Source organism: Hippopotamus amphibius, chromosome 11 (assembly GCF_030028045.1).
Source record: "Hippopotamus amphibius kiboko isolate mHipAmp2 chromosome 11, mHipAmp2.hap2, whole genome shotgun sequence".
NCBI classification, from domain to species: domain Eukaryota; kingdom Metazoa; phylum Chordata; class Mammalia; order Artiodactyla; family Hippopotamidae; genus Hippopotamus; species Hippopotamus amphibius.
Window position 1 is genome coordinate 89,954,545 of NC_080196.1, and position 24,696 is coordinate 89,979,240.

Here is a 24,696-nt window from a genome sequence, read left to right on the forward strand (position 1 = left end):
ATTTTGCTTTCAGAAATTTTTAAGCAGACCTACAAATTATGTGGTGAAGTGTCCGATATTGAGAGAACCATAATAAGTCGGTGGCCCTCAGAATATCTAGTTGGGAATGATTATGAAATAAAAAAAATGAACAGAGAGCCGTTTGTCTGCATTTGGACTCTGTTAGAATCATTTTTAAAAACAAAATCTGAAGTTCTTCTCCCTACACCCACCTCCCAAAATGCAGCTGTGGTCTTCCGAGAACTTTTTTTTTTTTCTTAATAAAAGAGAGCAGTCGTAGAGTGAAACAAGACATCTGATTTCAGAACCCAAAGAAGAAAGAATAAACTAAATGAGTGATGGGAAAAGCATACTGACAATTTCCATTCTCAAAAAAAAAGCATTATTTTCCTAACAGCAGGTGTTGCCAGTAGCACAAATGGAATATTAATCTTATCTCGTAAGCCATTTCCCCCTGCCCTGCCCCCACTAGAGAAGACTTCCCCCAAGATATCAGAACATAATAAGCAGGCAGGGAGGTGGATTTTTGCCCCTTTTTGGCTCACGGGGCTGCATGTCTACTATGTCTCCAAAACCCAGACTCACATATCCGGGGATCTGAGGCCAAATGTGGCTTCCTTCCCTGCCCCTGGGAGCAACAACAGCTCATCCCCAGATCAGCCAAACCTAAACCCACAGGTTTCGTGCTGAGCAGCCAGCTGGCCCCTGCAGGAAGGTATCGACAAAACACAGGGCCAGCAAACACAGAAGAGAGGAGATGGTTTTGGCCAGCTCAGCCAGCGACTGCTGACAAATATTTATGAATGGCCAGAGCAGGGGAGCCTGGGTCTCCATTGTTAGAGCCCAAGGCCCAGCCCCAGATCTGTTCCGGGGTTTAAGGCCCTCTCAGCCCTTTCCCAGGCCAAGGACGTGGGCCTCCTGTGGCTGTCACCACAGCAGCTCTCAGCGGTAGCTCAGCCCTTCTCTCCTCAGGGAGCTGCATCTGAGGGCAAGTGGGTGACAGGAGGGGGACGCTTGGGAGCTATGACTGGCTAACAGGCTGGATACACTCCTGAGAGCCTCTCTGCAAGGCCCTCTGGTGTGGGACTTCTCACTGAGCCTCAGTTGGCTTATCTGTAAAATGGGAAGAAAAATTCTTGACGGGCCTGCACACAGAGACCAGTCCAAATGATCACTAGCCCTGAAAACTAAGCAGGAAGGAAGAAAAAGGGGCTCCGCGCCCCGTGCCCCTCCTCCAAGGACATCTGGCTCTTCCCTGCCCTCCTAGGGGCCACCCAGCCAGTCTCATTGCCTTCCAGCCCCATATAAGCCCTCCTCCTTTTAAATTCATGAGTCTTGCCTGCCAAGTTAGGAGGGGGCCCTTGAGGGTGGACTCCCAAGCCTCTCCTCCCACCTATAGACATCACTCCACGTATGCAATGGAGCTGACACCCAGGCAGAGTGAGTCTGAGAACACCCACTAACTCTCAGCAATCTCAGGCATTCTTCTTGGTCATTGCTGTGTTGACAGGGCTGGTCGGCTCCAAGGTCTTTTGAACCAGGAGGACGTGGAGTTCCAAGCCCCCCAAAATTTCCAGGAAAGAATAGCAGAAGCTCTGCAAGGCCTAGCTGCTTTCTTTCTGAGACCTTGACCAGCCATGTAGAAATTACCAGCTTCCTCCTCCAGGTGGAGAGAAGTGGGTTTTTTTTTTTTTTTTGGAGGGGTGGGGTGAAGGCTGGGGAGACGCTGGGCAGAGAGAGGGGAATCCCTGATACGGCACGTGGGAAGCCAGTTTCAAGGCAGATGCTGGGAAGGGCTTGGTCAACCATCCTCTGGGGGCATTCCTTGGGCCGTAGCTGCAGACGCCACAAAAATTCTAAATAAGGATGACAAACGTTGTGAGAACCAAGCATTATCTGCCAGGGAATTTCCAAGGTTCTTCTCTGGGCTTTAAAATTACTCACACTCAAAGAACAAAGAGAGTGGAAGGAAAAGGGGCCAATTATTGTAAAGTAATTAAAAAATAAAAGTAGGGAGAATTTACAAAAAGTCATGGCACGTGGCACCCAGGGGAGGTGGTGGGCCATGGGATTTCTTCCGTGCTCTCCCAGGGCTTCTCAGAATGGGGGACGCAGGCTCCTGAGCTGACCTGTGTCTCGGGCATCTGGCACATCCTAAGGCCATTTGGTGGTCCTGGGAGGAACCCAACTCAGTGAATCACTTTGCCGATGGGGCCCAGCTCGCCCCTGCGCCCAGGTGCCCACGCGCCCACGCTGAGACCCCCGCCCTGCTGTGAAGGCAAATGGACCTTCTTCCAGAACTTAGTGTTGGGCCCACGATGACCCCTGTTTTAAGAATGAGGCCATTAGGGAATAAAGCTGAGTGTCTTAGGCACGCCAGTGCTGGTGGTGGCTGTGGTGGGACTGCATGGAGGGGCTGCCTCTTTTGACTCTATAGACTCTTAAATTATTAAAATAAATACACCTAAAAGCCCTGGACATTTGTGTGTACACACAAACATAATAGAACTCTGGGGACGTGCCTGGTGGTCCAGCAGTAAAGAATCCATCTTCCAATGCAGGAGACATGGGTTCGATCCCTGATCAGGGAACAGAAGATCCCACATGCTGCAGGGCGACTAAGCCCATCCACCACAACTACTGAGCCCACGTGCCTCAACTAGAGAAGAGAAAACCTGCACGCCACAACTAGAGAGAAACCCCCATGCCACAACGAAGAACCCTCCACGCTGAGACGAAAGATCAAAAAAGAGAACTCTGAAAAGCAGAGAGAAGAAGGCAGACTGGCTGGGGACCTTGGCACCTGAGAGATGACACAGCAGTGACTTGAGTTTTCTTCTCGGACTCATAAATCCCAGACTTGTCGTGAAAGAAGCTGGCGACCCAGAAACGCCCACAGGTGCAGGCAGACCAAAATGGCCCCAACAGAAGCCTACCCTTTGCAGCCAAAGAACCAGAAAATGGGCCGTCTCTTAAGACAGGAAACTCTTAGACAATTACTCCTCTACTTCAGGCAAATGCCCTGAAAAAACTGGCTCCATCCCACCCCTGCCAGTAAGGGCTAAACGAGGGGCTGAGATTCCACCTTCGCCAGGCTGTGATGAGACACCCAAACCCTGCCAGGGTGGTGTCAGGGAAGCTGAGTGGGGAGTTGGGACTCGTCCCTGGAGAGCCCTGCATACGCCTCCCTCTGTGTCAGTGGAGGCCACCTGGAGAGCAGCAGCGTGGCACCCCCTCTCCCCCAGCCAGGGAGATATCTGCATGTGGAGCAAGAACGCTCACTGTGCCCAGCATTGAAGAGGACCCCGCCTTGCTGTGTCAAAGAAGACTCAGTGGGGAACCAGACTTCTCCCCCGACCCCTCAGTAATGAGTCAGTACAGCCCTTTCTACTGCCAGACCAAGGCCAGAGGAAATCAACAGAGGAAACGAACCAAACAGAAGGTTTGATTAAGTCCAGAGTCTCATAACATAATACCCAAGATGTCCAGCTTTCAACCAAAAATCTCCTGTCATACCAAAACCTGGAAACATCTCAATTGGATGCCAAAAGACAAAACATGTCAATACCAAAATAACAGAAATGTTAGAATTATCTGACAAATATTTTAAAGCAGTCAGCATAAAAATGCTTCAAAGAGCAATCTCAGAACACACTTGACACAGATCAAAAATACATCTCGACAAAGAAGTAGGAGATATAAACAAATAATCAAATGAAAACTTCAGAGTTAAATGAAAAACTCAAAGGATGGACTCAACAACAGAATGGAGGGGACCAAAGGAAGAACCAGTATCCTGGAGGATAGAACAATAGAAATGATTTAGTCTGAGCAACATCGAGAAAATAGATTGAAAAGAATGAACTGCGCTTCACAGACCTTTGGGACCATAACTGAAAATCTAAGAGACATCATCCAGGAGATAGAGGATAAAAAAGGGTGTCACTGAAAATGACCTAAAAAATTAATGGTTGAAAACTTCTCATGCATTGCTGATGGGAACGTAACATGGTACAACCTCTCTGGAAAACAGTTTGACAGTTTCTTTAAAAATTAAATATGCAACTCCCCTTCAACCCAGCAATGGTGCTCACAGGCATTTATTTCAAAAAAACGAAAACTATGTCCACACAAAAACCTGTAAACAAATGTTCCTAGCAGCTTCTGCACAATAGCCCGTAATTGGAAACAACCCAGATGTCCTTCAGTGGGTAAGTGACTAAACTCACTGATAACATCCGAACTGTGGACCACTACTCAGCAGTAAAAAAGGAACAGCTGTGGGTACATGCAGCCACCTGAGTGGATCACCAGAGAATTATGCTGAGTGAGAAAAGCCAGTCCCACTGGGTTACATATTGTAGGTATATAACATTGTTGAGAGGACAAAATCGTAGAGATGGAAACTTAGATTAGTTGTTGCCAGGGGCTAAGGAGGAGGTGGTTCTATCAAAGGGCAACACGGGAGAGCCTGGTGATGATGGAAGTATTCTGTATCTTGACTATATCAGTGCCAGAATCCTGGCTGTGATCTTGAACTGTAGTTTTGCAAGATGTTACCATGGAAGGAAGCTGGGTAAAGGCTACAAAAGGTCTCTCTGTAGTCTTTCTTACAATTGCATGTGAATCTCATGTGATTATCCCACAATAAAAAGTTTAGGAAAATAAATTTATGTTCATTTAGAAAACACAAATGTAAAAGAAAAGAAAAATCCTCATCCCATCCGCCAGAGATAATGACTGTTAGTATTTTGGTGTGTATCTTTCCAGATTCTTCTATGCATATAAATACTTGCCTTAAAAAAACGGTACCGTGCTGCACGTATTACAGCACATGCTACAGAGTGAGCTTTTTCACCGTGTTCTCCATCGCTCCACAGTCTGTTTTTCGCTGTTCTAAACATTGCTGTGATGAACATCCTTGTGCCTACATCCGTCTGCTTTGATTATTTCCTTTGGGTATGCCACACAAGTGGAATTGCAAGGTCCAACAGTTTACATGTTGTAGAGGATTTTTGTAACCCATTGTCAGATTTCCCTCCAGAAACATACTAATTTCTACTCCTAATATACAGTGTGTTGTACGTTACCATTTTGTGTGGAAACAAAAAGAAGCCTATACACCCGTCTCTCACGTAACAACTTCAATTTCCCCTGAAAACCCTGCCATTTAGGGAAAGCTTTTCTTCTCTTTTAATTTTTTATTTTTATACAATTTTGAAAGGTTTCTTTCCATTTACAGCTATTACAAAGTATCAGTTATATTCCCCGTGTTGTACAACACATCCTTGAGCCTATCTTTCCATTTACAGCTATTACAAAGTATCAGTTATATTCCCCGTGTTGTACAACACATCCTTGAGCCTATCTTTCCATTTACAGCTATTACAAAGTATCAGTTATATTCCCCGTGTTGTACAACACATCCTTGAGCCTATCTTACGCCCAGTAGTTTGCGCCACCCACTCCCCCACCCCTGTATTTGCTCCTCCCACTCTCTCCACTGGTAACCACTAGTTTGTTCTCTATATCTGTGAGTCTACTTCTTTTTATTATTTATTTGTTTCTTTATTTATGCCACACTGGGTGGCATGTGGGGGTCTTCGTTCCCCAAACAGGGATCAGACCCATACCCCCTGCAGTGGACGTGCAGAGCCTTAACCACTGGACCACCAGAGAAGTCCCTGCTTCTTTTTAATTATATTCACTAGTTTGTTGTATTTCTTAGAGTCCACATATAAGCTATATCATACAGTATTTATCTTTCTCTGTCTTCTCTTAGCATAATGCCCTCCAAGTCCATCCACGTTGTTGCAAATGGCAAATTTTTGTTCTTTTTTATGGCTGAGTAGTATTCCAGTGTGTGTGTGTGTGTGTATGTGTGTGTGTGTGTGTGTGTGTGTGTGTATACACCACAATTTCTGCTGATGAACACTTAGGTTGTTTCCATGTCTTGGCAATTATAAATAATGCTGCTATGAACATTGAGGCGCCTGTGTCTTTTCAAATTAGAGTTTGGGGTGGGTTTTTTTGGATATATACTCAGGAGTGGAATTTCTGGGTTGTATAGTAGCCCTATTTTTTTGTTTTTTGAGAAATCTCCGTGCTGTTTTCCACAGAGGCTGCACCAATTTACATTCCCACCAAAAGTGTACAAGGGTTCCCTTTTCTCCACATCCTCGCCAAGATTCGATATCAGTAGAAGGGAAAGTTTTTCAGTGAAAAAATTTTCACTGAAAAACTTTTTAAATGGGAAAATGATCCATTTAACCCCAACCCAAGATACCCCCAAATTTGCAGAGCTACAAAATTATCAAGTAAACATTGAAATTGAGTTTATATAAGTAATAATAATTTTAGAGCAAATAAATACAATTTGTTCATAAAATGCAGTGCAGCGAAGGTCCACTATATCTGCCAAAGAGATGGATCACAAAACAGGGTGGGGGCCTCGTTCCCTAGAATGTAAAGTCTTCTCTCTGCAAGCTTTCTTCACTGACTTTACAACTTTGAGAGGCTCATGCTTATCCTGTTCTCCAGATGCTCTTCAAATAAGGTTACGGCACGGAAAACACCATGAGGGTGAAACAGAGGTGGAACCCAGGAGTGCTTCAGTGATGGAAGCAGCCTTTGTGCACAAGGCTGAAGGGTCCTCACACTTTCCCCACACCCACCCCCTCACTCTCCTTTAGTCTGCAAATCAAAACATTTGGGGTTTGTCCCGTGATGCACATCTCAAATTTGTTCTCTATGATAATCTCTGCTTTGAAAGTGGTAAGTAAATCAGTGAGCCTATCTGTCTAAAACCACCATGTTAAATATCACTTCCGTATTTCTCAGCTCGGCCTGCCATAACAAAATACCACAGACAGGGTGGCTAAAGAACAGAAATTTATTTCCTCACAGTTCTGGAGGCTGGAAGTCCAAGGTCAAGGTGTCAGGTTTGGTTTCTTCTGAGGCTTCTCTCCTTGGCTTGTAGGTGGCCGCCTTCTGGCTGTGTCCTCGCATGGGTTTTCTTCTCTGTACCTGCATCGCTGGTGTCTCTGTGCATTCAAATTTCCTCTTGTTATAAGGATACCAGTCATGGGAATTCCCTGGTGGTCCAGTGGTTTGGACTCGGTGCTTTCACTGCCGGGGCTCGCATTCAATCCCTGGTTTGGGGAACTGAGATTATCTTGTAAGGCGCGCACGCACAGCACTGTCAAAAAAAATAAATAAGGATACCAGTCAATTAGATTAAGGCCCACCCTAACAGCCTCATTTTAACTTAATCAGCTTTTTAAAGGCCCTGTCTCCAAATACAGTCACATCCTGAGGTCCTGGGGGTTGAGGCGTCCACATATGAATTTGGAGGGAACACAATTCAACCTATAACAATTTTTTTAATAAATTTATTTATTTTATTTGTTTATTGGCTGCGTTGGGTCTTTGTTGCTGCACACGGGCTTTCTCTAGTTGCAGTGTGCAGGCTTCTCATTGTGGTGGCTTCTCTTGTTGCAGAGCATGGGCTCTAGGCATGTGGGCTTCAGCAGTTGTGGCACACAGGCTCAACAGTTGTGGCTCACAGGCTCTAGAGCACAGGCTCAATAGTTGTGGCACATGGGCTTTGTTGCTCTGAGGCATGTAGGATCTTCCCGGACCAGGGCTTGGACCTGTGTCCCCTTCATTGGCAGGCAGATTCTTAACCACTGGGCCACCAAGGAAGTCCCCAGCCTATAACAATTTCTTATAGCATATTTTGTTAGTGAGTTTGGGGTTGAAAGTGTCAATGTACCCCAAAAAAAGGCTATTTAACAAATGACATGTTTTCAGGAGCCATGATGGTTAAAAAGTCATTAACAGGATGCAAATCTGTGTGTATATCTTTATCAGTTATCTTTACTGTGTGTATATATACTTTTGTGAATAGGCATAGAATATGTTCACGAAATGATAATGGTTGCTTCAAGAAAACATACTGGGCATCTGGAGACAGTCAGGAGGGTTCACTGTATACTCTATTGTATCATTTTAATTTTGTTCCCTACACGTGTATTAATGCATATTCTAATAAGGGAGTAAAAGACTTATTTTAAGTCAAGAATTGAGTTAAATCTCGTGTAATCACAAGGACCTGTCTGTCATAGTCTCTGCTAGTATCCCCCAGGCCCCGTCACAGAGCCTGGCACCTAGAAGGTCTTCCGTAAGGGTATTGAAAGGATGAATAAATGAATTCTCTTCTAGTGTTTAGCCGCAGGGACCCAGTGACCCTCTCTGTCTTTCCCCTTTGGTTTGCAGGCGGCAGCAGAGACCCCCAGGAGGGAACAAGCCCCAACAGCATGGTGACCACCCGCCAGGCAGTGCCAAACACAACAGGGACCACCAGAAATCCTACCAGGGGGGCTCGGTGCCCCACCCCTCAGGGAGGTCCACCCATCACGGCTACAGCCAGAACCGGCGCTGGCACCACAGCAACATGAAGCATCCACCAGGCGACAAGGGAGAGGCAGGCGCCCACCGCAATGCCAAAGAAACCGTGACCATGGAGAGCCCCAAACTCGAGGGTGTCCTGGGAGACGCTGGGCACAGCGGCCTTGAGCCCCCCCGCAGCCCTGATGCCCTGGCGCCAGTGGCTTCCGAGAGGCTGCCCCTGCTGCAGCCAGGGGCTCCAGAGGCCGAGACCAAGCGTAAAGACAGTGTTATTCCCGAGCGCAGCGGGGAGCGGCCCAAAATTACCCTGCTCCAGTCTTCCAAAGACAGGCTGCGGCGAAGGCTGAAAGAAAAGGTACCGGTAATTGAATTTTCCTTGTTCTCTTGCACCAGGGAGGACAGCGCGAGGTAGGCACCTTGATAGGTGGGCTCGGGTTTGCGGGCCTGGAGAGCCTTGTGGAGGCAGGCTCATATGGCCCAGCACCCCTGGTCACCGCTGCCTGAGGGACCCCTGGCCACCAGAAGGCAGGCCCATGGCCAGCTTTGCATGTGAACCCCTTCCAGCACATTCCACCCCCCAAGAGGCCCAGGTGGACGCTTGGTACCAGCCCCTAGCCTGAGAAGGGAGGGGAGGAAGCGGCCTGTGCCTGCAGGTGTTGGAGGGGTGCAGAGAAGGCCTGGTTCTTCCCTCCAGCATTATAAGTGCTAAAGGGCATCTGGGGAAAACACAGAGCCTGTAAGCTAAGAATGCTTCTCCTCGAGGTGAGTACCAGCCAGGCTGTGCTCCCTGCCAGGGGTGAGCAAAGGTGAGTTGGGCAGAGTGTGGCAGGCTGGCCTCAGCCTTGCCCTCCCCTCCCTTCACCAGCAAGCATCGGGGAGGGGTCCAAGGGACAAAACTTAAGGAGGCACTCACTCTCGGCCTCACACAGGTGCCCATCCTGCACTGGCACAGCCCTGAGAAGGAGGGCCTCCTTAAATTTTGCTCCCCAGGAGCCTCGCATTCCTCACCCTCCTCCTGGCCCTGATCTCTAGAGCCTGGTTCACAAATTCAGGAAGGGATGTCCCAAGCCTCCAGAGAAGGGCTGAGTCTCTGTCCTTGGCAGCGTTAAGTCCACTCTGCTCACCCTAGCTCCTTGTCCTCAGCCGAGGGTCCAGGTGAGGTCACCTTGGAGAGGAACTGTTCCCAAGAAAGGCCACCTTGCCCCAGCTTTCCTCCACGGAGTCCTCCCTTTGGGGCTTCTGCAGAGCTCAAAGTTCCAGGCTTCTCCCCAGCCTCTCTCTATTGCCTTCTCTCTTCACCTTTCACCTCTGAGGCCAGGTCCACACTCAGGCAGGACAAGGCAGGTCAGACCTTTTCCCTGATCAGTTCTTGAAGCTGACATGCTGCTCCTGGCATCCTTCACAGCCCCAAGCCCCCACCCACCGTTCCCTGTGGGACAGGCAGCTGTGAGGTCCAGGAGGAAAGCCTCACTCATTACCTTACCTCCCAAAGGTAGGAGCCTGGGAGAGGTTCCCAAGTGATGACCAGTGTGTGGTCTTTGCCTGAAGAGTTTCTGGGACAGGTTGCTGCAGTCCAGCAAGGGAGAGAAGATTGTCAAGTTCTCTCCAGTTTAGTACCATAGAGGGGAAACAACACAGGCTTTAGAGTCCAGCAAACCAGCTCAGTCCTCACTCTGCCTTTGACTGGCTAGGTAGCCTTGGGCAAGTCACCTAACCTCTCTGTGCCCCTCAGTTTACCCATCTGTAAAATGGGTATAATACTACCCAGCTTGAGGACAGACTGAAGATCAAATGTCTTAACCTGTGTGAAGACCCTCGTGGATGGTTATTCTATACATACCAACCACTCTTCCTGCCCTGGGGCTCACAGGGTTGGGGTGGGGCAGGAAGGGGGCCATAGAACAGATAAGATAGATCCACAGGATAGAACAGATAAGGTAGATCCACAGCGCCCGTATTTCAGCTTCAAGGACTGCCCTCAGGTGAGGCCTCCTGGACTCCTGGACCAGGAGGACATGGGCTTAGGCAATGGCATGGCTCGGGGAAAACTGTAGACTAATCTAACCTCCTCATGTTACCAGGGAGGACACTGAGGCCCAGAGAGTGAAACCACTTCCCAGAGACATCCAGCTGGAGACAGAGAACAGATACTAGAACCTGGGTCCGAACCTCCCAGCCCAGGATTCGTCTGCTGAGAACAGAAGGGCAAACATGGGGTGTCCCTTTATGTCCCTGGCCCTGCCCTTCAACTGTGGTCTCACATCCCAGCAGTTAAGTCAGCCAGAGTCTTGGCCACCGATCTACTGTATTTGAGTAAATACTTCTGAGACTGTCAGATGCCATTTTCTTCCTCCTCCAGCTCAGGTCTGGTCCAACTTATAGTGAAACTGCTTAAGGGCATAGGGTTTTTTATCTGAAATTTCCTCCTAGAAGTGCCAGTTGTTTTCATGGCATATTGGAGGATTCCTTGGTGTGTAGTACTTGTTGTAAAAAGCCAGCACAGTCTCCATAGGACACAATGCCAAGGCCATGTCACAGGGACCCCCTGTACCCAGAGAACGTGATGGTCCTCGGGCTGAAGGAGCTGAGGTCTGAAGGACAAGGTAGCCACTCCATGGTCACCTTTAACCAACAGAGCAAGCATTTTGGATGCTACCTCCTTCCTGCCTTAGTCTTCCTACCCTCCGTTTCTCTTGGCCCAATTTCTTGTCTGTTATTTTATTTCATCTTTTATAAGCCCCATTAACTCATTTCTAGATTGAGATATTTAATGGACAAACAGACAAACAAAGCCAATGTGTATGAGAATCCTGGATAAGACCTGTAGCTCACAAGAAGGATCCACCCAGGGTGTCACAGGGGCCAAGGAAAAGGTCAGCAGAGAGCTTGGGGCCCCCGGGTCCTTGGTGGAGGGCGGCATTCCTGCAGGGATCAGACCTGAGGTTCCAGAAGGTGGGGCGGGTCCTTTCGGAAGGTGGCAGCCCTCCCTCCACTGGCCACCCCTCCGCAGAAACCTGGGCTCCACTCAGGTGCGACTTGGTTTGTCTCGCACGCCCCCAGGATGAAGTGGCCGTGGAGACCACCAAGCCTCAGCAGAACAAGGTGGACAAGCTGATTGAGATCCTCAACAGCATGAGGAACAACAGCAGCGACGTGGACGCCAAGCTCACCACCTTCATGGAGGAGGCCCAGAACTCGACCAACTCCGAGGAGATGCTGGGAGAGATCGTCCGCACCATCTACCAGAAGGCCGTGTCTGACCGCAGCTTCGCCTTCACGGCCGCCAAGCTCTGCGACAAGATGGCGCTCTTCATGGTGGAGGGGACCAAGTTCCGGAGCCTGCTCCTCAACATGCTTCAGGTAACGGACGCCGACAGCTGTGCCTCCCGCCCCGCCCGCCGGTGGGTTGTTACTAGAGAGAAGGCCTCAGATTCTGACCACAGTTGAACTTTTCCCAAGTTCCACCCTTGCCCGATTAATTATAGAAAATAAAAAGGCGCTCAAGGGGCAAGGGATGAGTGGCCGGATTTGCGTGTGTTTGTGTGAGGGCTCCATGGTTACGATGGACCAATATAATTTTATAGGTGCTTCTTGTTTAACCAGCCTTTCCCTCTTTCTATTTCCATGATAAGAGGGCTGGCTTTTGTCTTAACCAGGCTCAGTGCTTTGACCTCTCCACATCCCAGCAGACATATGCTTGCTGTGGACTTCTGTTTTCCTCCTCCTTCTCCTCCTTTTCCTCCTCCTTCTTCACCCTCCAGACCCTGCAGGTGGTACATTGATTGTAGTTGGTGCTGAGATGAGTCTGAGCAGAAGGCGTAAGGGCTTTGAGGAAGGAAGTTTTGATCTGTCTGCCGATGCGCGGGGCTTCTTGAAACCACTTTTAGGGCAGAGGGGAAGCAGGGAGATCAAAGACTGTCTTGTTCCTTGGTGCCTTCCCACTAAATCCCTCCACCCCAGAGAGCTTAATCCTGCCCCTCTTCACTCCTTCTTCCGTGGGCGCTGGCGTCCAGCGATGGTTTTACTGGGCTGTGTAATGGGCGTGGGCATGGGGGCTTAGGCTGAGCCCAGCACCGTTTGATCTCATAGGTGGGGAGCTGAAGGCCCATACCTGCTCTTCCGTCATGGGTGGAAGCAAGTGAACTGGTCCCAGAACTGGTAGCATCAGGGAGAGGTAGCAGGTGGCACAGCAGGGCAGCCATGCCAGCCTGGGAACTATCCTTGGAGACTCTTGGCTGGGAAAAGTCATGTCTACTCCTACTTTGTACCTTAGGCTTGTTGAGATATAAACTGAGTTTCAGGCTGGGAAAAGTAAAACAATAGCTTGGAAGCTCTGAAAGGAGGATTACAGAGCTGAAAGAGATCACCTGCAGGTCTGTCTGAACAAGGGTGACCATATAATAGGTCATCCAAACCATGACACTTCTGGGCGTCAGGGGGCCCTATTCATAATCAGGCCTAGACCCCAGGTGTTAACCAGACTATACGGTCACCCTGGTCGTGGCCACCTGGTTCGCAGTCTGCCGTCTGTTCCCTGAGAACCGGGAGGAAGGAGCCCCCTCCGAAGGCTGCCCATGGGCTGCATCCCCACCATCCTCTCCTCTTCCCAGGGAGACTGCTCACTGCAACCCGAGCCTCACTGGCCAGGCGGGGCTGCTTCTGTCTGGCTCCAGGCCCCGATCAGGTTCCCGTTCCTGGATCGCCCACTCTCCCCGGTGACGAATTCCCGCATTACCTGAGGGATTTGCACATCGGGCATGTTCCTCGCAGGTTGGAATGTCCTGGGAGAGTGTGGAGGGTGACGGCGGGGAGCAGCCTGTCTGCCATGTACAGCCAGGCATGGGGGAGTAAGGGACAGATCGGCCTTAGCTTTTGTCAAGAGAGGGGCCAGGATAGGGCAAGACTTCTAGACAGTGGTTGCCAGCTCTAAGTAACCTAGCCAGAGCCAGTGGCGAACAAACACAGGGCGTGGGCTGAGATGCACCCAGCCGGGAAGGGCAGCTGGCCGAAGGGGACGCCCAAGATCCTGCCTGGCTCAGGCTTCTCTTCCAATGACCCGTGGTGAGAGCGGCCTTGCCCACAGTGCCCAGCAGAGCATCAATCCTGGAAAATGCTCAGCCACAAACAGAGCTCCGTGGCCCCTACACCCACCCCTCCGTCAGCCACAGAGTGGACTAGCTTAGGCCAGCAGGAAGGGAACCTGTTTGGCGCACCGAACTCAATGAAGTCCCCTTTGCATTCCCCAGCTAATGACTTCTTATGGAATGAGTGTGCTGAGAGACACAGTTTGGCAAACACTAGCGCAGGGAAAGAGCACTAAATCGAAAGTCAGGAAACAGGGCTTCTCGGCCTGATTCAGCCATCGTCGCCCGGAGCTTGGCCTCTGCAGCTCCCACTGGGCAAGTGCTGGACTGCCCAGCGCGCGTCAGTGGACCTTATGCTTTTGCGCTGCTGGAGATGAGTCGGGGGCCTCAGGGAGGGTGTGCGTGGCCCCACGTGAACTGCTTCTTTTCTCTCTCTCCTGGCCCTGCTACTGGCATGAAACAGTCCTGGGAAACCTGCTTACCCCATATTGGGGCTCAGTGATAGGTCTGTCATGTGCGACAGGCTTTAGGGGCCAGCCCAAGAGACCCAGCCCCACTCGTGTCCCTTGTCTCTGGGGCAGAGGGGACGGTCACTCCCAATCTGCCATTTGCCTGGATGGGGCATCTGTGGGTCAGATATTTAGAAATCGAAATGTCCCCTAGGCCCTCACCGCCCCCTTCATCCCCTGCAGCCCCGGCTTAAGTGTAAGAGGGAGCCCCTTGAAGGGTGTCGCCAGAGGTCTGGAGCTGGACGCGCAGGCCTCCTGGGTCACGGTTCAAGGCCCTTTGGCTCCCACGGAAGGCGGGCTGGATATGCTGGCGTGAGACGGGTCCCCACCCCGAGCTCCTTGCAGACCCCCAGTTGTGAGGCCCAGAGGAGGTAGCGAGTTGGAGTAGGCTTTCCAGGCAGCATAATTCACGACCGTTCACCACCCCAGGCCCACAAGGCTCAAGAAAAGAGCGCAGTGGGCACAGCTCATGAACCTTTCCTTTCCTTGTGACCCACAGGGTCTATTTTCACCTGCTTTCATTTTCCGGCACACCTGATTTGTATCTCTCCCCTGGCCCCCAGCACCTCCCCCCCCCACCGCCCCCGCTTTCTCCCACTGAGGTTCACACACAGCTGTGTGCACTCAAGGCCCGGCGCCTCTGGACCCCCAGCCAGCCCCCGAGTCCGTTCAGCGGCCTCTGAGATGCCCTTCACGTGGCCAGGTTTCACCACGGCCTCCACGTACATGCTTCGAGACCTGGCTTAGTGACGCTGGCCGCAAAGTGGACAGGGTGTGAAGTGCCCTGTGAACACAGCTCCCAGCAGCTGTCTTTGGATGTTGCCCTCCTTGGCCAACTGCTTCCACTGCCTGGGCTTCAGCTGTGGGAGCTGGCAGCACAGGAGGAGAGGGGCAGGCTCTGATGGAGGGGACACTCTTTGGCACAGCGTGCAGGCTGCCTGTCGAGCTGGGATGCAGCCCCCATGGAGAGGGAAGTGGGCCCATGGAGAGGTCAAAGTACCTTTCACCCTTCCCAGCCAGACTCAGCCTCGTCATCTCAAGACACCCAAAAACACTGCCCTCATGAGCCCTGACAATGCCAGAGACCTTGGGGTCCCAGGGGCCCCCTGCCACCAATCCCACAGCTCGAAAATCATCTTCAATTCTTACAACTAAACGGAGTCTTTTTGCTGTAGAAGTGGCGCTTTTCTTAGTAGTGTTCTTGTAAAAAAAAATTCTACTTTCTAAATGAGCATTTCTCGACTGACTGTTATGTGCCAAGCATGCAGTCTTCCTTAGACTAATGCTTCTCAAACTTGAATGTGTGTTCGAATCACATGGGATTTTATTTATTTATTTTATTTTAAATTGTATTTCTTTTTTGGCTGCGTTGGGTTTTCATTGCTGTACGTGGACTTTCACTAGTTGCGGTGAGTGGGGGCTACTCTGTTGCGTGGGTGCAGGCTTCACACTGCGGTGGCTTCTCTTGTTGTGGCACACGGGCTCTAGGGCACACAGGCTTCAGTAGTTGTGGCACACGGGCTCAGTAGTTGTGGCTCACTGGCTTTAGAGTGCAGACACAGTAGTTGTGGCACACGGGCTTAGTTTCTCCACAGCATGTGGGATCTTCCCAGACCAGGAATCGAACCCATGTCTCCTCCTGCATTGGCAGGTGGATTCTTAACCACTGAGCCACCAGGGAAGTCCCAGGATTTTCTTTAAATAGAGGTTCTGATTCAGGAGATCTAGGTAGAATCTGAGATGCTACGTTTCTAACAAGCTCCCAGGAGATGCCGTTGCTGCTGGCACAGGGACCACACTTTGAGTACTAAGACGTTGGATGGCTGATGGTTTGTAGGTGATGGGTCAAGTTCATAAATGGCCCCACTGAGGCAGAGTCTTTTATTGATGTAATGTCAGAAGTGGGAATGCAGCCTGGGAATACTGAGCGCTAACCACCAGGTTTTCTTTAGGGCGCTGGTTCACAGCCTAGCTGTCCATTAGACTCACACGGGGAGACGCTTTTAAAACATACCAGTGCAGGGTCTCTCCTCCAGACCCATTGACTTAGACTCTCCAGGGACAGGCCTGGACATCCTTTATTTAAAGAATTTTCCAGCTGATTCTACGGTGCCACAGATCGAGCACCACTGTTAGGAAGATACTCCAGAGAGGCCCGGACTGTGCCACTGTTGTCACTTATGAACTAGCTGGCCCTGCCTGTCACCCCGTGAATCAGTCAAGAAATGTGTACCAGGTACTGGACTCTTTGAGGAGGGATGTGAAGGATTCAGAGCCTGAGCTGGTGGCAGACCACCAAAGCAGGAGACGTCAGCCTCCGAGACAATCCCTTCACCTTGCCTGGCCTCAGTTTCCCCTCTGGAAAGGAAGGGAAGGACCATTTCAGGGGACTTTTCTCACGCACCTCACTGTTCTGAGATTCCTCCTGGGAAACCTCCACACTAACCGAGTCAGCCTCTCCTCTCCCGCACGCCCCATTTCTCTTTGCTCTCAGCTTCATTCCTCAGGTCCTTTTCCTTTTTCTTGGTCTCAGACATCTGTCAAAGCACTGATCACATGTTTTAGGACAAGGGCCTCGCTCTCAACCCACAGAGCCAGGCTAGGCCACCGGTAAAGAGGAGGTGATTCGTTTTCCTGCCCAGCCTGCCTCACCCCACCCCTTCCCACCCGGCTCCCAGCTGCGTGATTGCAGGGTCCCACATCCACGAGACTATGTGCCTTGATGAATTCTGACTTCCAGGAGAATGTGGGCTGCCCACGCCCCCTGACATCCCCAAAACTCTGCCTTGATCCTCACCAAGGAATTGTGGTACGATGAGGGGAAGGGGGGCTCTGCTTTCACAGCGAGGTGGAGAATGAGCTTGCCTCTTTTTATGGGACCTTGGGAATGACAGGAATTGGAGGCTGAGCCCCCTCCACCCAGCACTGCCCCGTCACCACCCTGGGCCTTCCACTCGGGCTCAGGGAGTGCTCTTTTGCTGAGATATGCTTGGGTAGTATAAGTTCAAGCCCTCCTCTGTTGAAATGTGTGTGCCCTGTTTAGCCAAGAGGTGTCTGCATCTGAGCTATGCAGAGCAAAGTATTATTAGAGCAGGCATCAGTGTGTCTGTAACTGAACCCAACTCTCCCTAGCAACAGTTGTCAACAACACATCTAACAGAAGGAGGCGATACCTTTTTTTGAAAGAAAAAAACAAACAAACAAACAAAAAGAAACCCCTCATCTCACCAAGTCATAAACACAGCAGGGCTGTTGTGAAAAGACAATGCAAAATCAGAAGCTGGCATGTGACCAGGTTTCAAAGTAAAGTGCTCTCTGCCAGCACTTCTAGAAGACAGCCTCTTAAAAAGCTGACCTGGAGCTAGAAAATGGATAAACTCTTCAGGTTTCTAGCTGGGTCACCATTAAGCATTGTGTTTGGGGCTTTTGATACACAGAAACTCAATCGAGTAGTGACATGGGCTCCATGGGGCCTTTGGGCAGGGAGGGGGTCTCAGGGAATGATTTTAATGGTGGATTTTAGCCCCAGAAGGGGCACTCAAGATTTTCTGGTCTGGCTGCCCCATCAGTGCATCAAAATACAAGCTGCATCTTCAGGGCTTATGTGACCCATCCACCCCAATTTTACCCCGTTTCTCCCACCTTTGCCACCATCTTGGTCCCACATTTCCTGGCTTGGGCAAAGGGACTGAGGTGTTCCTCTAACTCAACTCATAAAAGGGAACCTCGTTCTTCCTGGTTATCTCAAGGTTTCAGGAAAATCAAGTTGTTCCTCTTTACGCAAAACTTGGAGTTTCTAACCGCAATCTTTTACTGAGGGAGGGAGCAGAGGAACAAACACTGATTCTTGGGGTTCTAACCAGCTCTGAGTTGTAACTTCCCTGAGGGCAGGAATCCTGGCTGCGTGATCGTTGGTGCCCAGCTCCTGGCATCATGGCTTGTACACAGTAGGTGCTCAACAAGTGCCTGCGGAAGGGAGGGATGGAGCCCTCAGTCTTAGGTACCAGAGCTCCCTGGGGTGAGATGGGCTTCTCAACTCTTCTGAACACTTTCCTGCGTGTGAACGTAGAGATTCTCTCTCCGAGGTGGGTTCTAGGACAGGATCCATCCCCCATGTTTACAGATGAGGACAGTGGCTCATGGGGCCGAATGGGGGTGATCAGTCCAGCACCCCCAAGCACTTGACGCCACATCCCAAATAGAATATATGGGTCAGAAAGTTGGGAAAATCAGGAATCCATCTCATGAAGCGATCAGTGGGAGTTTCAAACGCTGTCCTCCTAGAAGAATCCCACTGGGTTTCCAATGGTCCCTGAGCCTCTGGGCTTTCTGGGCTGATGAGGGAACTGAGGCTGTCTGAGGAAACACCTCCATGGCTCCATCTGCTTCATCCAGATGAACCGCACAGCTGTTCTCCCTGAGGCTGGCTCTCCCCTCACACCCTCTCCCTCTGCCCAGAGCTCTGCCCTCACCCCTGCACGCCCACCATTGAACCGATGTGCACTCCAGGCATGTAAACTAATTTTACTGTTGGCCCAAGCCAGGCATACCCAGGGATAGAAGCACATTGTTCTGTGCATTCCAGAGCCTGAGCAAAGCCCTGGGCTGTACCCACCCCGAGCTCCCCTCCATGGGTTGCTAGAAATCAAGAGGGAGGAAGCAAGGGACCAGCAGGCAATGCAAGCTTCTCTCCCTGTGGGCAGGTTACGGAAGGTGATTCTGAAGGCCCACAAAAGATCTCTTGTTTGAAAAAACGTTGCTCCGACAGCACCCTGTGAGTGGTCAGTGCCCTTCAAGGGCCAGGCAGAGCTGGCACACACATTCCACGATGGTGGGCATCGGCAGACTTGCCTCGCGTGTCCTGTCACAGGAGCTGGACCTGCCTAAGAGACTGTGGCAGGCATTGCTACCCCGCCAGGGACAGCGATGCCTGCCTGGTACTCAGCCTCTTAGCCCGCCCAACCGGAACCAGAAGCCTGTGCCTCCTGCCAAACCTGTTGCCCATACATGCTTTGGAATGAGTGAATTTTACCTTCTTTCTTCCAATCTTCAAGTCTTCTCTCAACAAACACTTATTGAGCACCTGCTGTGTACTGCACGCCGTGGCAGGGCCCGTGCATGTTTCACCTCTGTGAATCCACCCTGCCCTTTCATCTTCCCCCAGTTTGTGCGGTGGGGGCACTGTCCCAAGTCTAAGAATTTTATTCAGGGATCCAGCTGGGATGTCTCAAGTTAGGTTTTTCTGACTTAGTGGGGGCAACACGGCTTCCAAAAGTGCTAAATCTGAGTCCCCTTCTAGAACTTTGCAATGCCCCATGGGACAGAAGTAGCCTGTGACTCAAACAGAAAAAAAAAAAAAAAAAGCATTTTGATTTTTTAATCTGAAAATAAGCAGAGGAAAGAAAATCTCAGTCCCGGAAGGAGCTCAGGGCAGCAGACTGCTAGTTAAGGTTTTCTTGTCTGAGGCTGTGTCTCCAGGTGTCTTGGAGGGCAGAGACTGTATCCGAGAGATCTTTGTGTCCCCCACCAAGCCTGCCCATGGCAGGTATTCGGCAAGCAGCAGACGGCTGCTCCCAGGAGCTTCTGCCCACAGGGACGAAGGCACACCGGTGGGCTGGTGCCAGGACAGCAGAGGGATGCATGGTGTCCTGCTCCCTCCCATCTCTGGGCCAAGGAACTTACCGGGTCAGGAATTATTTCACCATCACCCGTGTCCCTTGCCAGGCCGTGTCCTCTTCCCTGCACGCCCTCACCCCCCACCCCGGCTTCGTTTTCCCTGCTAAATCCCCTGATAGGACTTGGCCGGGTACTCCCCTGTCTGAGGCTGCCACGCTGAGGCAGGACCTGCAGATAAGTGGGTTATCGGAGAAGGCAGCTCGGGTGTCCCGGGCCCCAGAGGGTCACCCCTGGCTGGCTGGCAGCTCACCCCCAGCACCTCCTCCTCCCCTCTCCCCAGAGCCAGGCCAGCAGGAGACAACAGTTCCTTTCCCAAAGCTCAGCGAGTGGCCGGCCCCCAGCCGCCGCCGGGAATCTGAGCTATGCTAAGCCGCTCCAGATCGCTGCATCGCTGCCCGGCCCTGCCCAGGCACGGCCGGCCCAGACAGGGCGCCTCTACCTGCCGCGGCCGCCGCTGGAAAGCTGGCACCGCCTGCGCCGATGGAAACAAATCTCCCTGCAGGTTATGTAACTGGCTCACCACCCTGTCCCTGGCTCCCTAGGGAAGCTCCCAGCCGCCACAGAGGGAGAGCGGTGGCCCCTGGGCAGGGAGGGGACACAGAGGGTCATCCTTTCAAAGAGAAGCACAGAGTCTTGAGTGATTGCCCAAGGTCCTTCTCTAGACCCAAGGTCCTCAACACCCCAAGGAGACTGATGTTCCCTGTAAATGCTCGCTGAACACGGAGGCCAGCCCAAGGCACGAGCCCAGCAGAGTGAGGACGGCTCATCAGGAGAGCTGGACTCGCAGGAGAGGCTAAGGAGAGAGGGCAGGGCGCTTTCACTGTTGGCTTGTTTGGTTTGGGGGTTTTTTGTTGTTTATTTATTTATTGGCTGTGTTGGGTCTTTGTTGCTGGGAGTGGGCTTTCTCTAGTTGTGGCGAGCAGGGGCTACTCTTCATTGCAGCGCGCAGGCTTCTCAATGCAGTGGCTTCTCTTGCTGCGGAGCACGGGCTCTAGGCTTCAGTAGCTGTGGCATGCAGGCTCAATAGTTGTGGCTCGCGGGCTCGAGAGCGCAGGCTCAGTAGTTGTGGTGCACGGGCTTAGTTACGCCACGGCATGTGGGATCTTCCCAGACCAGGGCTCGAACCTGTGTCCCCTCCACTGACAGGCGGATTCTTAACCACTGGCCCACCAGGGAAGCCCTGGTTTAGGTTTTTCATTTGGCTTTTTTTTTTATTGTAGTATGATATATGCAACATAAAATTTACCAGCTTAACCATTTCTAAGTGCATAACTCAGTGGCATTGCGCCACTACTCCCACAATCCACCCCCAGAAGCCTCACATTATCCCGGGCAGAAGTCCTGTAGCCACCAAACAATAACTCCCCAGCCCCGCTCCACCTCCTCTCTCCCTTCTTTTCTCTGTGAGCTCTCGCGCTGTATGCTGTATGCATACCTCACCTAAGTGGCGTCATATACCTTTTGTGTCTGGCTTATTTTACTCCGCATCATGGTTTCCAGGTCTGTTCGTGCGGTAGCACATGTAGAATTTCCTTCCTTTTCATGGCTGGATAATATTCCATTGTGCAGATAAGCCATGTTTTGTTTGTCCGTTCGTGCAACATGGATGCACACGGGTTGTTTCACCTTTGGGCTGTTGTGGATGATGCCACCACGATCATGCCATGTACAAGTATCCATTTGAGCCCCTGCTTTCCATTATTTTGGGTATCTACCTAGAAGTGGAATTGCTGGATTATATGGAAACTCTATATATAACTTTTTAGGAACTGCCAAAATGTTTTCCAGGTTGTTTTTGATGGGGAGATGAGATGAACGAAGATCTGAGTGAGGGACAGAGAGGATGCTGCCTTATCTGGAATCCAGGGCCAGGGTGTAAGTGGAGAATTGGAAGTCTGTAATATGGAACAAAAGGATTCGGTCTTTATGGAGTAGAACCAGGGAACCATTGTTGGTTCTTGAGCTGTGGTGTCCTAAGATTAATTAAAAGTCGTAGAACAGTATAGGCCTGAAGGATCTATAGATTATCTGCCCAGCCCATTCGTGCTGTAGATGAGACACGGGAGGCTCAGGGAGGCTAACAAAAGCCCTGCTTTAGGAAGGTGTGGATGCTAGGTTATGGGGCGTCATGCTTGGAAACCTGTCACCTAGAGGAGCAGGGGTTTTAGGTGACCCCAGTCATCTCTTTTATAAAGAGAGCACACACAGGTTCAAGCCCGCCCCTCAGACATCCAAGCTGCGGTGGCAGGCCTCATTCCCCGCTCCTCCTAGGACCTGCTCCTGGCCCTAGGTACGCGGAAGAGTACTGTTTAGCCACCACACCCACAATCCAGAGGCTGGAAGCTGGGTTTGCTACTACGGGGACAGTGGGCTGACATGGGAGATGCACTCCTCCACCTCTGCTCCCCTTCCTCCTGCAGGTGCCACCACCGTCTCCAAAGGCTGCAAGGGTATGTCAGTGGGCATCTGTGAACTGAGGCTTCCCAGCCGAGGACACACAGCCTGGGTCTCAAAGCGGACACCAAGCACATGGCCTGCTGGCCACCTGAAGGCAGAGGGAATAGGAGTCACCCCGTGTGCCCTCCCCACCTCTGCCTCGATGCCCCCTCCACACTGCTGTGGGCACCTCTCCCCCCCTTTCTTTGCCCATGGCTGTGCTCTGGATGCCTGGCGTGAATCAGAGTGATTTATGAGGAATTAGTGAGTGGGGGGTGGGGCAAAGGGAGTTGGGGGGATGGAAACTTTTTAAACAGCCAGCAAGAATGCCACACTTGTCTTGAACTCACTGCTTTCAGGGTGGCCAGGTTCTGTCTCCACTAGATAAAGAGGAGATCCCTCTAAGCAGACAGAGGTCTTGCCAGCTCCCCGTCCCGGTGACCACTGAGAGGTCACCAGGCATCCCAGGGTGCAGAGTGTGATGCAAGGAAGGGGCTGGGGGTTCATCTGTGCCTCAGTGACTCCTCAGCCGATTGGCATATGTGAACAATCCAAACCCCATTATACCCAGTTCCTAGTGTCTTCTTACTCTAAACCCTTCCCTGTCTGGTGACATGTCTCTCCAGGAGAGGTTGTAACCCTTGACCAGGAAGCAAGGGTTGGACTGTGTGGTCCCTCGAGGTCACCTTCCAGCCCAGAGCTCTTGCTGCAGCCTGCGAACCATTAGCATAGGGAATCTGCCCTGGGAACCCGGAGTCCAGAATCAGGGTTCCCTGCGCACCCACAGACTCCATCCCCTGCTGCCTTGTGCCTGGCACGCGGAGGCTTCAGGGAACAATGTCAGCCCCTTCCTGGCCCCACCTCAACCCCAGTTCCAGCTGGCAGTGCTGGGGAGAGGGTGAGCTGCCCCTTTGGGGGAGCAGGTTGTGACTTGCCGAGAACCACCTTCACTTGACCCTTCGATGACCTTCCAGAGCCCAGTCCATAGAGGGAGAAAAGCTTCAGGCCACATAGAAACATGGGGACAGGTATGCCCAGCCAAGAGCAGCCCACCCCCCGAGATGACCGCCCAGCCCTCCCCCTTGAGGAAGCCCCTTGCCTCGCAAATCATCCTGCTCTTGACAGTGCCCAGCTAGGACCAAGCATATTCCAGAGACATCGTGCCACTGTGTGTGTGCATGCCCTGGTCATTTGCGCCCAGACCGCTAAGCAGAGAGGGCACGAGGGCCACCACGCTGCCGTGTAGCGCCCCCGCCTTCCAGCTCGGCCACTGAGCAGGGCCAGTACCAAAGCAGGGAGGAGCTCAGGTGGTGTTTGAGGATGGCCGGGCTCCAGCTAAAGCTGGGGAATGTCTATCTATAATTGGAGTAAGCGCATTCTTGAGCAGCTGCATGTCAATCAGAGCTCCACACACTGCACTCACACTTACCATTGACCCCATTAGATGATAGTCATTGCATTACTCTGGGTGTTGAAAAAAGTCGGACTTGAATAGTATCTCTAATGCAGGGTTGGAAGCAGAGTCACCTGGAATTCAGCCTTTAGGCCCCAGAGACTTGCTCTTGATGACGTCCTGCCGTGTTGCGTAAGAAATCATTGACAAAGCACAGAGTCCAACACCTACCTCCTGACCCTGGTTCTAGTGGCTCAGCTGGCGACTTTGGGCAGACCTCGCAGTCTGGCTGCCCCTCCAGTTACTCTTCCATTAAATGGGGTAATAATACCTGTCCCCTACGCCTGCTTACCGCACAAACATAATCATTGTTAAAATCCACTGAAACACATATCATTTTACCTGTGTCCTCTTAAGGCTCCTCCCCCAAGAGAAACTTCTGAATTTCATAAAAGCATACTTTTCCTTTTGCCCTTGATGAACCCCATTCATTCAAGGTTCCTAGGAGAGGCCCTGCACAGACCTTCTTCCACAAGCCCAGGGCCCCCAAGTCATGCTAGGGTTTGGGGTTCAAATGCAGCACTATGGATAGCCCTGGGATCCGGCCACAAGGAAAGCTCTCACAGGGGCCCTGGAACGGGTGTTGAAACTCTCTGGGTGCCCCATGCTCGGCACTGTTAAAGCCCAGCAAAGCTGGGGCCACTGGCCTCTACCAGACATTTAGAGGCCTGCTGAAGGGACAAGCCCAGCTCAACAAGAGGGCAGTTTAGGAAAGTCGGAGGCAGGGCAAGCCCTTTAAGTGTTGGTATCTGGGGAAGGCCTCCTGGAAGAGGCAGCTTGAAAGAAGCGGCAGGATTTGGGTGGACAGAGGAAACCAGGAGGAAGGAGCCAAAGCAAAGGCTTGTGGGCGGGAGAAGCCTGCAGGGGCGGGGTGGGGCACAGTTGTGCGGGAAAGCAAGGTGGGATGAGGCGGGTCGTACACTGCCAGCCTGGCCGAGGGTATCCGCGCATCCGCAGGGGGTTCTGCGAGTGTCAGCGAGCGCTGGTGTAAAGCTGCCTGGCCAGGCCATGACCCCGGGTCACAGTCACCACTGTGGCCCATTCATTTGCTGGCACTTGCTTCTCACCATTGCAGGCCAAGACGGTTTTAATCCAGAACTAAAACTTCTACCTTAAGATTAGGGAGCTC

General features: G+C 51.5%; 1 protein-coding gene across 13 annotated transcripts in view; it reads left to right on the top strand.

Moving 5' to 3' along the window:
• The window catches only part of CTIF (cap binding complex dependent translation initiation factor), a 299,520-nt gene that overhangs the window by 197,287 nt on the left and 77,537 nt on the right, over positions 1 to 24,696 (top strand). For 10 of the 13 annotated variants that reach the window (XM_057699048.1, XM_057699043.1, XM_057699042.1 and 7 more), the window contains 2 exons: positions 8,278 to 8,770; positions 11,470 to 11,769. In XM_057699048.1, the coding sequence (XP_057555031.1) occupies positions 8,278 to 8,770; positions 11,470 to 11,769 (793 nt within the window). Of the gene's footprint in view, positions 1 to 8,277; positions 8,771 to 11,469; positions 11,770 to 22,098; positions 22,750 to 24,696 lie in introns of those variants that run through there. The other 3 variants (XM_057699044.1, XM_057699046.1, XM_057699051.1) reach the window with 2 other exon arrangements.